Consider the following 15,192-nt stretch of genomic DNA (forward strand, 5'->3'; position numbering starts at 1 on the left):
TAGCAATAAGTAACCACATAGGGAGGGCCCTCTTGACTGGTGGAACTCAAAATTGACCGCTCAAGAGCCGTCTCTTTCGGAGAACCAAAAATTCAGCCTATAATATTAAGTGCGAGCTCCAAACTGCACAATAAATCTGATCCAGCTGGATCAGACTTTATTCAGCCCAAGAGGTGGCCACTGTACTAGTAGAGTAGGTTTTAGAAAAATTAGGTGAATTGGAGATCTAATAATGTAAGCCAGTCTACTAGGCCCTACGCTTCATCTACCCAGGGTAGGTTTGGTAGGTTTTAAGTCTTTGTTTCTTTCAGGAAACAATACATTTTCAACCTTCCTAATCTCTTACTCCAAGCCAAATAGATCTCAAGACAACAGCAGAGATCTATAAATGGAGAATATGTTCCTCATGGACACGGGCCACAAAACTGCTAGAACACTGGAAGGGAGATGACCTGACTTCAGGTTACAAATGAGGAACTTTAGAGTGAAGTTTGGCAGTAGCTTTGGCAAGACCATGTCCTGCAGGAATCTATAGTATAGATCCACTGATGACAAGTCTTGAAGTGACCCTATTCTCTTGCAGATGTTATGGTTAGTGGCGGACACCCCTCATGCGCAAACCGTGCAGATGCACAGGAGCCCAGTACAATATAGTTAAGGGACTGAGACAGTGGCTCACAGTTACTGGTGCACAGTTGGAATGGCACAACATAGTGTGCCATGGTAAACTATTGGAGATTATGGGGCCCGACACAACCCCCCCCCCTACATGCGCTCTCCATCGCCTGTGTCCGCCCTTGATTATAACCAGAAGGAAATAAACTTTTAGGATAGGTAATTATGTGGGAACTCTTCCAGAGGTTCAGAGGTAGATGATCATAAACCTCTTAGGACTCAGGCAAAAGTCTCATTTTGCAATAGGTCTGAGGATAACAGGTCTCATTTGGCAGACCGTTTCAGGAACCTTTTCACCAAGGGCTTTTGTGACAGGGATCTTACCTAAAAAGCGGACCTGGACTAAATTTTGGACCTTTCAAGTTGATAGACTCAGTCCTTTTCCGAATCTTTCCTGCTGGAAGTGTACGATATTGTCAAACAGCGGGTTGGAGCTATCCACTCCTTGAGTGGAATACGAAGCTGAAAAAAACAATTCGCCCCTTGTGTAAGCTTTCTTGGTAAATCCAGACCTGGACTGTGGTCAGGTCTTCATAAATTCATTGAAGAGCCTTTTAGTTTATAAAAAGGACTGGTCAACCTTCAGGCTGTCAGGTTGAATCTCTCCAGGACGGGCAGAGTTGAGTGCTGTTAGACACGAAGTTCTGCACTGGGGGGGGGGGGAGTCTCCAGTAACATCCTCCACTCATCTGAATGAGTTAGGGGTGTCCATGACCCCTGTGTCGGAACGGTATGATGGCTTTTACGCTGGCTTGGTCTTGCCTGATTTTCATCAATACCCTAGGTATCAAGGAAACTGGAGGGAAACATAGGCCAACCTGTACCTCCTAGGGATGGACAGAGCACCTGCTGCCAAGGGATTGTGCCCCTGATAAAGGGAGAGAAATGTTTCCCCCTTAGTGCTGAACCTGTTCGCCATTGAATCAATCTCGGGCACTTCCAACATCCTAGTGATCTGCTTGAAGATCTCTAGATTCAGAGACATTGCTCCCGGGCCTGTTAGACTTCGACTCAGTCAGTCATCAATAATGTTGTGGGAGCCTTGAATATATACAGCAGACAGATGGGTAGGTTCAACTCTGTCCATATCAAGATCTTTCCCACCTCCCTGAGAAGGGGTTCTAATCGGATGCCACCCTGCCTGATGTTATGATGTCCGACTTTACACGGACTGCTTTCCAATTGAATTGCAGAATATATAATATGGCATTGAGTTCCTTTAGTATCAAGAACATAGAGCTCTAGAGGGGACTCTTTGAGGCCCGGACTGTATACCGCTACAGGTGTACCACCAACATAGATGAGATGCATCTGTAGTTAACAGGATCCAGATTTTGGATCAGGGAACTCCTGTTTCTAAGATGTTTCCACATCTAACGGATTCATTAATTTGAAATGACAGGGTGCACCTATTGTTTAACCAATCCTGGTTGCATATCTTATGTTCTGGATCTCTCTCTCTGGAGGGGTTGCAAGTGCCCTAAGGCCCAAAGAACTGTTTTAGCAGCTGCTGACATGAACATAAGACCCTCTGCTCCCAAGATTCTTACCAGCTAGGCAGGAGGAAGGGAGAGAATATCTTCAGGGAATTTATGACAAAGCCTAAGGACAAGCGTGTTCTTGCTGGAACAATGTACAATTTTCCCAATTTATTAACCAACAGCGTTGGAATTACTGGACAGTAGTTTGAAGATGTAGCATCAGATGAATTATCCAGGTATGGAACCCCAGGTATCCCCTGTGTTCTTACAGGCAGCTATAGTGGTCACCACTTTAGAAAAGTTATGAGGAGCCGAAGAGATCCTGAACAGAAAAGCTGTGAATTGCAGTTTGCTTGACACTGCCTCTTATTTACATTGCAGCCCTTTGCCATTTTTTCTGCTTCTTCAGAAAATATCTATGTAAAGGTATGCATTTTTCAAGATAGGTAGGCCATGAAATCTCATTTTCATGGATGTGATTGTCTCCTATTTGATTTTTCTTCTTCCTGAAGAATCGGAGATCGATCCTTTCTTTCATTTAGGAGCTTGAATTGCACGAGAATACACTCCAGTTCCTCCTTCAGGAGTAGGGACCTCCTTTAGGATGTTCCATCATAGGAACTATAGAAAGGAGACATCCAGGATGACCTGATGTAAAGGAGCAGTACAAGAAAGCTTTCCAGAGGAATCAAGTGAAAATCTATTGAATAGCCTGACTGAATGATCTTCAACCGTAGGAAAGTTTATACTTTGCCAGCTTCATAAGACAGTTGGAGGTGCCCCCAAAGGAAGTGATCTGGTGTCAGAGTTTAGTCCTACTGGTGTCATAAAAGGAATCAGAATCACTGCCTCCAGGGAGAACTGCGACTTAACGCAGAGCCCTAGACTGCTCGGTCATCAAGATTGACTTTGTTAAGGGCTATGGAGCCTCTTTATCCCCTTCTAGGGAACCTTTGTTTGCCCCGGTATTGACTTCTGTTACGTCAGAGGAAGTTTCCACGTTGAACTACATCAAATGACTGCAGTAATGATTATCCCTTTTTGTTAGAGAAGCTCTCTATACTTTTAATCAGCTCGGACCCATAGAGTCTGGTGACTCATACTTTAACTCACATAGGCTGTACCTGGAAGCATTAACTGCGACTCAGACTTTAGGCTAGAGAGAGTGCCTACCAGTGGTAGATGGGGCCACAGAAGTCAATGGAACTATGCACGGATTCCCAGCCAGCTCTCCCACGCTGGTACTTGCATGGATTCAAGCTGAGTAACTTCTACGATCTGACAAGAGCAGGCACCTACAACCTAGCCTGCCATATTTAGCTTAGCTGTAGGATAAGGTCTTCTTTATTTTATATTTAAAAAAAAAAGGTTGCTGTGCACTTCTGTGGTCCGTAAAAAATTGTGCAACTGGCCCTGCTCAGCAGAGTAGGCCCTTCAGGCACACACTTGGACATTTGACCTGAACTTGCAGGTACAACAGTAAGCCTGGACAGTCTTGGTGATAGCCATATAATCTTGGAGGAGGACCTCACTGCTTAAGTCTAGCTCATCCAAAGGAAACAAGGACTGTATTCAGGATGTTTCCTCTTCTGCCACCATAGTTTTTTTTCCAAAGCTTTATCCACTTTGAAGGCCCTAGGCCCCATAGAGGTGGAGACCAGAGCTTCCCCCTGGTCAACATCCTGGTCCCTTGACCGGATGGACTTCAACAATTTTCATTAAAATTATAAATTTACTTGGGCGTGGCCCATGGCAACGTTTAGACTTTCCTAAAAGAAGGAAGACCGATTCTTCCATCTCAGCATGGATTTTTAAACAGTCCTTAAAGGGAACCTGTCACAAGCATTTCACCTATTGAGCTTTACTTATCTCTCACTGGCCGCTGCTATCAAAACTTCATTGCCATTATCCCCTCTCCTAAACTCCTCCTATGACTGTAAATAATGGTCTGCAAACATTTTGCGCCTTTTATCGTAATAATCCGGTGTCCCTTTGTGCGCACACACTAGAAGAGGACATCCGTGCATAAGCGTGGGATTTTGTATGCTGAGGGAAAGCGAGGAGCAGTCAATCAAAAGTAAGGAGGCGGGGTAAACTCAGAAAGACTTGAGGAATGAAGATATGACTCTTTTCAAATGAAGATATGACTCTTTTATGCTCATTAGCATACGGTGCGGGAACTCTAAAAAGCTGAATACTAAAGCTACAGAGCCGACTAAGCAGACAATTATAGGTTATATAGAAATTATTTTTCACCCACTTTCACCTGGTATTGCTGGTTTAATAGGTGAAATGCTGGTGACAAGTTCCCTTTAAATCACCGGTCTCCCAGATAGGTGCTTCCAGGCCCTAAGCTGCATAGCTTCTTCAATCTGACAAGGGTAGGCACATTAGTTTAAAACAGCCATGAACATCGACTCATAGAGCTGGTTCACCAGAAAGGATGCACGGGCGACAATCTTGGCACCTAAAAGTTCCTTGCTACAAACAGGGCATATAACAATCCCTGCAGCTACTGTGCTCTCAATTGAAGTTTGTTTTCCTTTTAAACTCCACAGCTGGGGCTGCACGCAGACCCTTGTGACACAGCAGACATGCTCCAATATGTCTAGAGTATATTGCTCCTTCTCTAGCAGGCAACTGCTTTTGCTGAGGAGCTTCCTCCATTCTCTGTCGCCAGACCTGCTGAAAGACATCTAAGAAAAAGATTAGAAATATATACCAAGAAAAAAATGAAGTGATAGCTGCACTCAATGAGGCAGTGCAGAAATACGTTCAGACTAAATGCATACATGAACAAAAGAAGTGGCTTCTTCTTCATACCGATTTTCTCAAAAGCTCTTATCTGAGAAATGCTGAACACTCGCGGCACTTCCGCCTCGACACGTGAAATGTCCCAAAGGACACTGACTCAGGCCTCCTAGAGGGAGCAAAAGTTAAGGTGCATTTTTGCAACAAACAGCTAAAACATTAACCCCTTAGTGACCAGCCCATTTTAGGCCCTAATGACCAAGCTATTTTATTCGTTTTTCTATAGTCGCATTCAAAGAGCTATAACCTTTTTATTTTTTCGTCTACATAGCTGTATGAGGACTTGTTTTTTGCGGGATTAGTTGTACTTTTTAATAGCACCATTTTTGGGTACATATAATTTTTATATTAACTTTTATTAACCTTTTTGGGGGGATTATAAAAAAAACCAGAAATTCCGCCATTGTTCTATGCGTTTTTAAATTGACGCCGTTCACTGTGCGACGTAAATAACATGTTACCTTTATTCTATGGGTCGGTACGATTACGGCGATACCACATATGTAGAGGTTTTTTTATGTTTTACGACTTTTGCACAATAAAAACACTTTTGAACTAAAATTATTTGCTTTTGCATCGTCGCTTTCCAAGAGCCGTAATTTTTTTATTTTTCCATCAATGTAGTGATTTTTTGTGCTTGTTTTCTGCGGGACAAGACGTAGTTTTGAATGGTACTGTTTTGGGGTACATGGGACTTATTGATTCATTTTTATTATTACTTTTTTGGGGGGCAATGGAAAAAAATTGCAATTTCGCCATGGTTTTTTGCGTTTTTTTTTACGGTGTTCACTTTGCGGTTTAAATTACATATTAACTTTATTAATGGAGTCATTACGGTCGCGGCGATACGACATATGTGTACTTTTTATTTTATTTTTACACTTTTACTAAATAAAACCACTTTTTATGGAAAAAAATGGTTTTATTTATTTTTTTACTGTACTTTTTATTAATAATCTTTATTTCCCTTTGATGACTTATTTTATTAGTCCCACTAGGGGACTTTACTGTGCGATATTCCGATCGCTGCTATAATGCTCTGGTATACTTCGTATACCAGAGCATTATTGCCTGTCAGTGTAAATCTGACAGGCAATCTGTTAGGATGTGCCTCCGGCGCGTCCTAACAGGCATATGTCCAGGGCAGACCTGGGGGCTTTTATCAGGCCCCCGGCTACCATGACACCCCATCGGAGACCCGCGATTGCATTCGCGGGCCGCCGATGGGTGACAGAGGGAGCTCACTCCCTCTGTAAACAAAGTTAAATGCCGCTGTCGCTATTGACGGCGGCATTTAACGGATTAAACGGCCGCGATCTAAGTAAACTTCGATCGCGGGCGTTGGAGCAGGAGCTCAGCTGTCATCAGACAGCAGAGCCCCGGCTCCTGGCTGCACAGGAGACCCGTGCAGGACTTAGACTAGGCTGACGTGAAAAGGCGTCAGCCTAGCCTAAAGCCCATTAGTGACCGACGTAAAAAGGCGTATTAGTGGTCACTAAGGGGTTTATAGAAGGCCGCAGCAGCAGTCTCCAGACTGCATCGGGTTAAAACACCCTTAGAACACCTAGGAATGTAGGAAGTTCAGTACCGCAAATAAAAACAGTAACACAATTCAACCCCACATTGTCCAAGTCCACAGGACAGAAAAAAAACACATGGTAGGAGGGACTAGATGTCATTATATAGGGAGGTGGCTCTAGTTAATTAGTTAGATTAAATTAAAAATTCCATCTGTCCTACTAGTTCACAGGGGCAGAGATACCCCATTATTGTGCTTCTGCAGGACGTAAGTCAATGTGTGTTTACTGTGTGGGATTTTAAAATATACCATAGAGTAATAAGTTACAAAGTTTTTTGCCGTCTTTCTTTGAAAAACTTTTACATTTTACAAAGTTTCACACTGTGGAAATAACTTTATTCTTTGTTTTACAGGCTTTGGCAATGGGAATGATGACAGAGTATTACCATTACATTTTTACAACTCTGGTAAGTAAAAACATTAAGAATTTTCTTCTGGGGTCATTTTCTAAAGTATATTTATATTTGATAGACAAAGCAGCCATACACCGTACTAAAAAAGGTTTAAAGAAAGTGAGCTAATGTTAGGATCTACTATATGTATAAATCCTATCAAACTTAATCAGTATATAAAATATATAAAAAATAACAGTGGCATTTGGCGACTTGCAAGTCGCAGTAAAATTTCAGCATTACTGCAAATTGCACTCAACCTCAATGTTTTCCTGGGGGGAGGGTCGTTATGCAGCGACAATTTTGACATGGTAACAAGTCGCTAGTGAGACTTCAATAAAAAAAATTCGGGAGTAAATTACATTTTGGCTTTTAATATTTCTACTCCTGTCTTTAATTTAGACAGCTTAATATTAGCCTAGATGTGCCAAATTGCTCACAGAAGTTAATTCTGGAAGATAAATTTGGTGCATCTTTAGACACTTCTGTCTAACTTTAAACCACCTTGGAGCTGGTTTAGTTTGTGACAAATTTTTGCGCCAAAAAATTTCCAAAAAAATGCCCAAAACACGTAGCAAACTAGAACAAGCTTGAATCACGACCATTTTATACAACTACAAACTACCGAGTCTTGTATGGCACAGAAAACATTTTTTTTTGGAGCATTATAATAAATCACATGCAAGTAACGTGTACCACACAAACATGCGCAAGAATATTCTGAACTGAGGCAAAGCAGGCATAATAAATCTGCCCTATTATTGTCAATAACTGAACGTAATGACATTAGGTTATATACCAAGTATATATAAGCCAAATTTTACAATTAAGGAACAGATAAAATTTGTGATGCCTAGTGCTAGGCCTGAGGATGCAGTGCATAACTCATGGATTTACTCTTAGGTGTTCTGGATCAGTTTTGTTAGGAGTGTTTCTTTAAAGGGCTGTCCCATCATTACATATCATATTTATTGTAGAGATCATAATAATTGAACAATGTTTGCATTTATCAGACATACATACATCTCCATGGTAACAATCAACAAACAAACCCTGAGTGTACTGATTCTGCAAATGTGCCTTCTTCCATCTGTTGTTCTGCGCCAAATTCATACTAACATATTTTGAAGGTAAGCAAGAAGTATAGAACAGATGGAATAGAGCTGGACTGCAGGATCAGACTACACAGCGCTTGCTTGTTGCTGTCAAGACGCATAGGATTGCATAGAAACTGTAGAAATAATAGGAAATTTGTAATTAAGACCAATTTCAAAGTGCTTCCTTTTTCATTTTCTATGTATTGGAACAATAAAAAAAAAAAGTGGTTGCAGTGGTGAACGTAGTCTTTATTTACATCATATTGTTATATTTTACAGTTCCACCAGGTAACGCTGGCAGTATACGTTATTAAACTAGTACCAAGATAAATGACACCTTAGTTGAACACATACTGTATTTATCCCCTTCCTGTCGTACTGCGGTACTCGGAAGGGGAAGTATACAGCGGGTCATGGGTCTCAGAATACGGCAACACAAAACAATTTATTTTTTTCAACAAATTGTTTTTATTTTGTAAAAGTAGTAAAAGTTAAAGGTGAACACTGTAAAAAAAAAACCCACATAACAATGGAGGAATTGCTGGGTTTTTTTCTACTCCACCCTACAAAATAAATTTTCAGACTTTCCCAGTACATTTTATATTGTAAATAAAATGATGCCATTAAAATCTACAACTTGTCCAGCAAAATATAACTCTTATGCGGCTATGTCAATAGAAAAATCAAAAGTTATGGCTTTGGAAATCGGGGAGGAAAAAACAAAAATGAAAAATGTAAAATTGGCTGCAGTGGGAAAGGCATCATAAATGCTTGCCATAATGTTTATAAACTTCTTATTTCTACTTTTCCTAGCTTTATATGTACCCTTTAGTATGTATTCTCATTAAACAGCTATAGGACTTTGCAGTAACAACGAACATTTATTTATTTAATGGTCATGGAAAGATATAAAACCTCAATGAAATATTTGAACTACGTCTGACCATTTGACCCATTTGATAGATAAAATGAATTCATGCTGAAATATTAATTATTTTCAGCAAACAACCAATAAATAATTTATTTTTAAGTTAATCTGACTGAAACCATGTTCATGAATTCATTAAGGTTATGCTTTTCTAAACGCACCCATCAAAGCTGTATGATAATAAAAGAACACTTGATTTGCTTGGAATTATTTTTCAAAAGGAGGAATGTTATTTAAAGGGTTTGTCCCATCAGGACAACCTCTGTCCATAAGTCCTATTAGGACATATGTGCATCATAGAGGGGGTCCTGCTCTGGCCGAATCGGTGCCTTCTTGAATTACATTGAATGCCATTCATTTGAATGGCAGGCATGTAGTGCTACATTTCCGCTGCAGGGGAAATGTGTGGCTGGCCACTGATTACCCCGACAATAATAGCTGATGACTAGGGGGTGAGATAAACCGAACTTGCGGCATTCAAATGATCTTTGCACATGCTTCTTTTTGAAAATGGGTTTTCTTCATGAGACAACACCTAGTTTATGTGTTACCATTTTTCAGCCTTAGGCAACTTTCACAAACACGAAATGCAATATAAAATACAAATGTTGACACATTGTTTGTTTTGCATTTATGAACCTCTATATATTGTCTGTGATTGTTATATAGTTTACAGCAGGGATGTACACAGAAGAGGGGACCCACAGCAAAAATAAAATGAGGATTCCACTACCATCACTCCTTTTTTTCCCCTACCATTTAAAGGACTCGCTACTTTTTCACGCTTTAAAACTGTTTCTGCCAGCGTTTCTGACAGCTTTTGGTGTAAAATGTGACTTTCAAAAAAGTAGCATTGTAAAGTTTGCCAACTTTACTCCTTATTCAACAAATTTGAAAAGTGGTGAGATAAGGGGGCATTGCCTCCAACGCAACATATTTTATTCCACATTTATTAACTAAACTAAGGGGAAATAACGCAAATTTATGACACAAATCTATGTCTGCTCATAGCAAGAGTAGATTATATTGTTTTGGTTGCCTGAAAGGTTAAAATGCACTACATTTATTAAGATGCATAAGTCCATTAATAAATTTACCTCAAATCACTCCAACTATGGATGCAGCCATCTTTGACTCTGATAACTTGCTGCAGCGTGATATCACACAACAAAAGCCATTGAAAAGTCATTGAAAAAGTCAAGATAAGGGATCTAGCCACTGTTTGTTTAATGCGTTAAAAGTCAAGGTAAAGTGTACCTCCACCACATTGACTGGCTAAAAATACACCAGTCTTAGTAAGTTTGGACCTTTACCTCTTTCCATCATTAGACTAGTAGGGAGGCATAACCTTTCGACCAGTTCACACATCCCTCGTTTACTAACCTATTCTTGATTACGAAGGGGCGAAGTACGTTTCCTTGGTGCTGAGTACTAGGTGAAGGGGTGCCAACAATCCTTGCCTAGAATATATAGCTGCTTGGCTAGGACCACAAAGTGAATCATTGCCTGGTTGAAGGAAAGTCTACTGTAGCTTCAACTCTGGCATAGGCTCACACCTACCAGTGATGGCACCAAGCTGAGTACCAGGCTCATGCATTCATAATTAACTAGGTCCTTTCCATCCTTTTTAAAATGAAGCCAGAGTCGGGATTATCTAATTGCCATGGATCCAGTATCTCTTACCTTTAGAGAGTAACTGTTGTCGCCGGGGAAGCCTCGTCTAGGTATACAGTAAACCTGCAACGTGGAGGGAAAATGTGGCAATATATAACAGCTACAGCAGTTCAAATGAACGGCCATCTGTGTAATGCAAGTATGCACAGATTCTGCCAGAGTGGGAGCTGCCTTTAAAGGGCACACATGACTTCCATATTTCTGATAGTACAGCTCTTTAAACACAAATATTTGTATTGGTATATACCAAAAAAGGTATTAACAGTAATAACACATATTATAGCTCATGCATTTCCCTACACAATCAAGATCTTTATTTATCATCTTATATTATACATTTTTTTAATTTTTTTTATTATTGCTGCATCACTACACTTTTTATATTTAGCATATGTTCCATCATTCATTGTGTTAGTAAAACAGAAGCAATAGCTAAAGTTATTTATTTTATTTTTTTTCATGTTTTTATTTATTTTCACTTATAGATATTGCCTTGTTTATATTCTCTTGAAGATGCCATCTTTGCAAAAATGACAACTGCATCTGATACTATATTGGTTGTCATGTTTGAAGTAGCTTCTCTGATGACAGCTCATGACAAACTGTCACCTTCTCAACATGTACTGGTAATAATAAATTTACAGTTTGTGTTCAGTTGCTGAGCAGCTATTTCAAAAGTGACAACCAATATGGAGGCTGATCCTGTTGTTACTTCTGCAAACACAAATAAATAGAAAAAAATTGGCAATAACTTATGTAAGTGTCTGGGAGTAGCTATCAGTGGTACACCAATTATATTGCAAAGCGCTGAAAGTTTTCCCTCTGTATATCCCACTGTATTTCCCTCTGTATAACAATCCCCGATTAGTATTTGTTCTGAAAACCATTGGAACCTAATGCACTAAATTCAGTGTACATGAAAATGTGTTTGTTTTATGTAATATTTAAAAAAACATTTTATTAATGTATTCATTCTCTTTGATTTCAGGACCTATTTGCATTAGATGTTGAGCCATATAGGTATAGTGGTGTTAACATGACTGGATTTCGAATACTGAATATAGAAAACAGCCAAGTACTTTCTATAATTGAAAAATGGTCTATGGAAAGATTGCAAGCACCCCCTAAACCAGATTCAGGTCTGCTGGACGGGTTTATGATGGTAAGATGCCTGCATTAATATAAATGTAGACATTTAATTCATACAATTAACAATGTACCTTTTTATTTTGTAGTAAAATTATGATATATTAAATAAATACAATCTTATTATTATTATTGTGATTAATATCATGACATAGACAATATAAGGACTATAAATATCTAATTTATAATATACATTTTCACTGCCTTGAAAGCCATTATGAACTCCTTGCATGGCAATGATATATCCATTTTAAACTCCCTTATCACAGCAAAACATGTGATATCAAACTGAACTGTATATACCTAAATATACCCCAATTTATATTAGGGTGCTGGATCATGGTCATTACTCTTTATACATGCAGGTTTTCTTGTGTTTACAGTGCATGTTAGTTTACTGTTACCCAGAACTAGCTTTACATGTCAGGAGCCTATAGGAAGAGAATGCTAGAATTGGAATCTTACATAAGGTCACTTATTATTATTAACAAAAAAATGTATTTGCATGGGATAGCCCACATGTTTTTCAAAACGAAACAGTTCTATGAAAATGCTCTAGAACTGTTTATTTAAAAAAAGAGAGATTTTTTTTTTTACGCTGGCCTTAGACTAGTGTTGCATTTCCCTCACTCTTTCCTTCTTTTAAGCAGTCATAGCACAGTTACCATTTTACTACTAGTAGTAACAGCAGTTCCCTAAAAGAGGTCAATATAGAGTCTCGTCAGTAGTAATCATTTTATTCTTCCCTATTTCAGTATTAACTAAGACCATGCACTTTTCCAAGTAGTTATAGCAGTGTATTTCCCCTACTGTAACAGCAAGACTGTACATTTTTTCCCAGTGATCGCAACAGGGACTATTCTGTTCCCTGGTTGTCACTGCAGTGTCGTCCCCCCCCCCTTTTTCCTAGTAGTCACAACAGAGCCTCTCTTCTTTCTTCAGTAGTTATATTACCCCAGTAATTTATTCCAATCCCCAGTCACAGCAGAGTTCTTTTCCAATACTTGCCATAGCATGCCCCACCCCTCACCCATAATTCACAGCATTGTCTCCTTCTTTCAATAGTCACAACAATGCCACCCTTTCCCTTTCCAACAGTAGTCATAGTAGTGTCCTTTTTTGCAGTAGTCACAAGAGGGGCCTCTGTCCCCTGATTACCCCAATGTCACAGTAGTTATAAAAAAGCCTCAGTTTTTTTACTTAGTGGTCATAGAAGCCTCCTGCTCTTCACTCAATACTCCCAGCAGTTCCTCTTTCTCTAGATCTTACTGTGGGATTGTAATGATAGGGGTAGGGAAACAGACAAGTGAGCCCTAATCTACCCGCCACTCAGTCCCTGCCTACTTGCAACGACCCGCCCTAGGCGACGGGGTACAACTGGGCGACGGTCCCTATGCTCAATAAGTGCACGACAGACAAATGGACAAGGGTACACAGAGCTAAGGGAAATGGGGCAGTTGCCCACGGCAACACCGTGAGCAACAAGAGTGGTGAACGAGCCGAGTCAAACCAGGAGTGTACGAGGTACCAAACGCAGAGCAGGAGAGTAGTGAACAAGCCGAGTCAAACCAGGAGTGTACGAGGTACCAAACGCAGAGCAGGAGAGTAGTGAACAAGCCGAGTCAAACCAGGAGTGTACGAGGTACCAAACGCAGAGCAGGAGAGCAGTCAGTAAGCCAGGGTCAAAATGAAGCAGGGTCAAATAGTTCAGAAGCTGCAGCAGGGCCAGGAAACCAAACGAGAAGAATCACAAGGGAGGAGGAACAGGAAAGGCAGGTATAAATAGACAGAGGGCGGGAGCTAGCTCCGTCTGGCAATGCTGTGATAGTCTCTCCCACTCCTAAGCCTGCCATCCTGAGTGGTGGAAGATGGAGTCAGTCTCACAGACATAGAAGCAGGTGCAGACTGATTACTTATGGGCGTTGACACAGAAGCTGTACCTGGCAGATCCTTTACAGTACCCCCCCTTTTATGAGGGGCCACCTGACCCTTTCTAGGTGGAACTGGTTTATTGGGGAAACGAAGGTGGAACCTCCTGACCAATACCCAAGCGTGAACATCCCGGGCGGGTACCCAAGTCCTCTCCTCAGGCCCGTATCCTCTCCAATGGACCAGGTAATGTAGGGAGCCTTGGACCATCTTGCTGTCCACAATCTTGGCCACCTCGAATTCCACCCCCTCAGGGGTGAGAACGGGGACAGGAAGTTTCCTCGAGGGAGCCAAGGACGGGGAGCAGCGTTTAAGGAGGGAGGCATGAAACACGTCGTGTACTCGAAAAGATGGGGGCAACTCCAGTCGGAAGGAGACAGGATTGAGGACTTCAATGACCTTGTATGGCCCTATAAACCTGGGAGCAGACTTCTTGGACAGGACTTTAAGGCGCAAGTTCTTTGACGATAGCCACACCAGATCCCCGACCATAAACAAGGGGTTAGCAGAACGTCTTCTATCTGCCTGAGTTTTTTGTATGCTCTGGGATGCCTCTAGGTTCTTCTGAACCTGGGCCCAGACTGTGCACAGTTCCCGATGAATGACCTCTACCTCGGGATTTTTGGAACTACCAGGTGAAACGGAGGAGAACCGTGGATTGAACCCAAAATTACAGAAAAAGGGGGAGACCCCTGACGAGTTACTGACCCGGTTATTAAGGGAAAATTCGGCGAGGGGAATGAATGAGACCCAATCATATTGACAGTCAGAGATAAAACACCTTAAATATTGTTCTAGAGACTGATTAGTCCTCTCAGTTTGGCCATTAGTTTCAGGATGGAAGGCAGAGGAGAAGGACAGATCAATCTCCAACTTTTTACAGAAGGCTCTCCAAAACAATGAAACAAATTGTACCCCTCTGTCAGAAACAATATTGACAGGGACCCCATGGAGACGTAGGATGTGTTTGACAAACAAGGTAGTTAACGTCTTAGCATTGGGTAGTTTCTTGAGGGGCACAAAGAGGCACATCTTACTGAAGCGGTCTACTACAACCCACACCACCGACTTGCCTTGAGATGGAGGCAAATCGGTGATAAAATCCATGGAGATATGGGTCCAAGGTCTCTGGGGAATGGGCAAAGAACGTAGTAAGCCCGCTGGTCGGGACCCGGGACTCTTGGACCTAGCACAAACCTCACAAGCGGCGACGTAGGCCTTAACGTCTTTAGGCAACCCAGGCCACCAATAGATTCTGGCAATGAGGTGCTTGGTACCCAGGATGCCTGGATGACAAGATAGTGCAGAGTTATGATTTTCCCTAAGTACCCTTAGCCGGAATTGCAGGGGAACAAACAGCTTGTTCTCAGGAAGGTTCCAGGGAACCTTGATCAGCCGCAATTTCAGAGACTAAATCAGAATCAATAGAGGAAATGATTATACCTGGAGGCAAAATACAAGCAGGATCTTCCTCCGAAGG

General features: G+C 41.1%; 1 protein-coding gene across 3 annotated transcripts in view; it reads left to right on the top strand.

Moving 5' to 3' along the window:
- Window positions 1–15,192, top strand: part of GRIK2 (glutamate ionotropic receptor kainate type subunit 2) — a 609,687-nt gene that overhangs the window by 331,623 nt on the left and 262,872 nt on the right. For all 3 annotated transcript variants that reach the window (XR_012883183.1, XM_075862209.1, XM_075862210.1), the window contains 2 exons: window positions 6,900–6,953; window positions 11,626–11,799. Coding sequence is in view for 2 of the 3 variants with exons in the window: in XM_075862209.1 (XP_075718324.1) it covers window positions 6,900–6,953; window positions 11,626–11,799 (228 nt within the window). In the remaining variant the exon portion in view is untranslated. The remainder of the gene's footprint in view (window positions 1–6,899; window positions 6,954–11,625; window positions 11,800–15,192) is intronic.

The sequence above is a fragment of the Rhinoderma darwinii genome, chromosome 4 (assembly GCF_050947455.1).
Source record: "Rhinoderma darwinii isolate aRhiDar2 chromosome 4, aRhiDar2.hap1, whole genome shotgun sequence".
NCBI classification, from domain to species: Eukaryota; Metazoa; Chordata; class Amphibia; order Anura; family Rhinodermatidae; genus Rhinoderma; species Rhinoderma darwinii.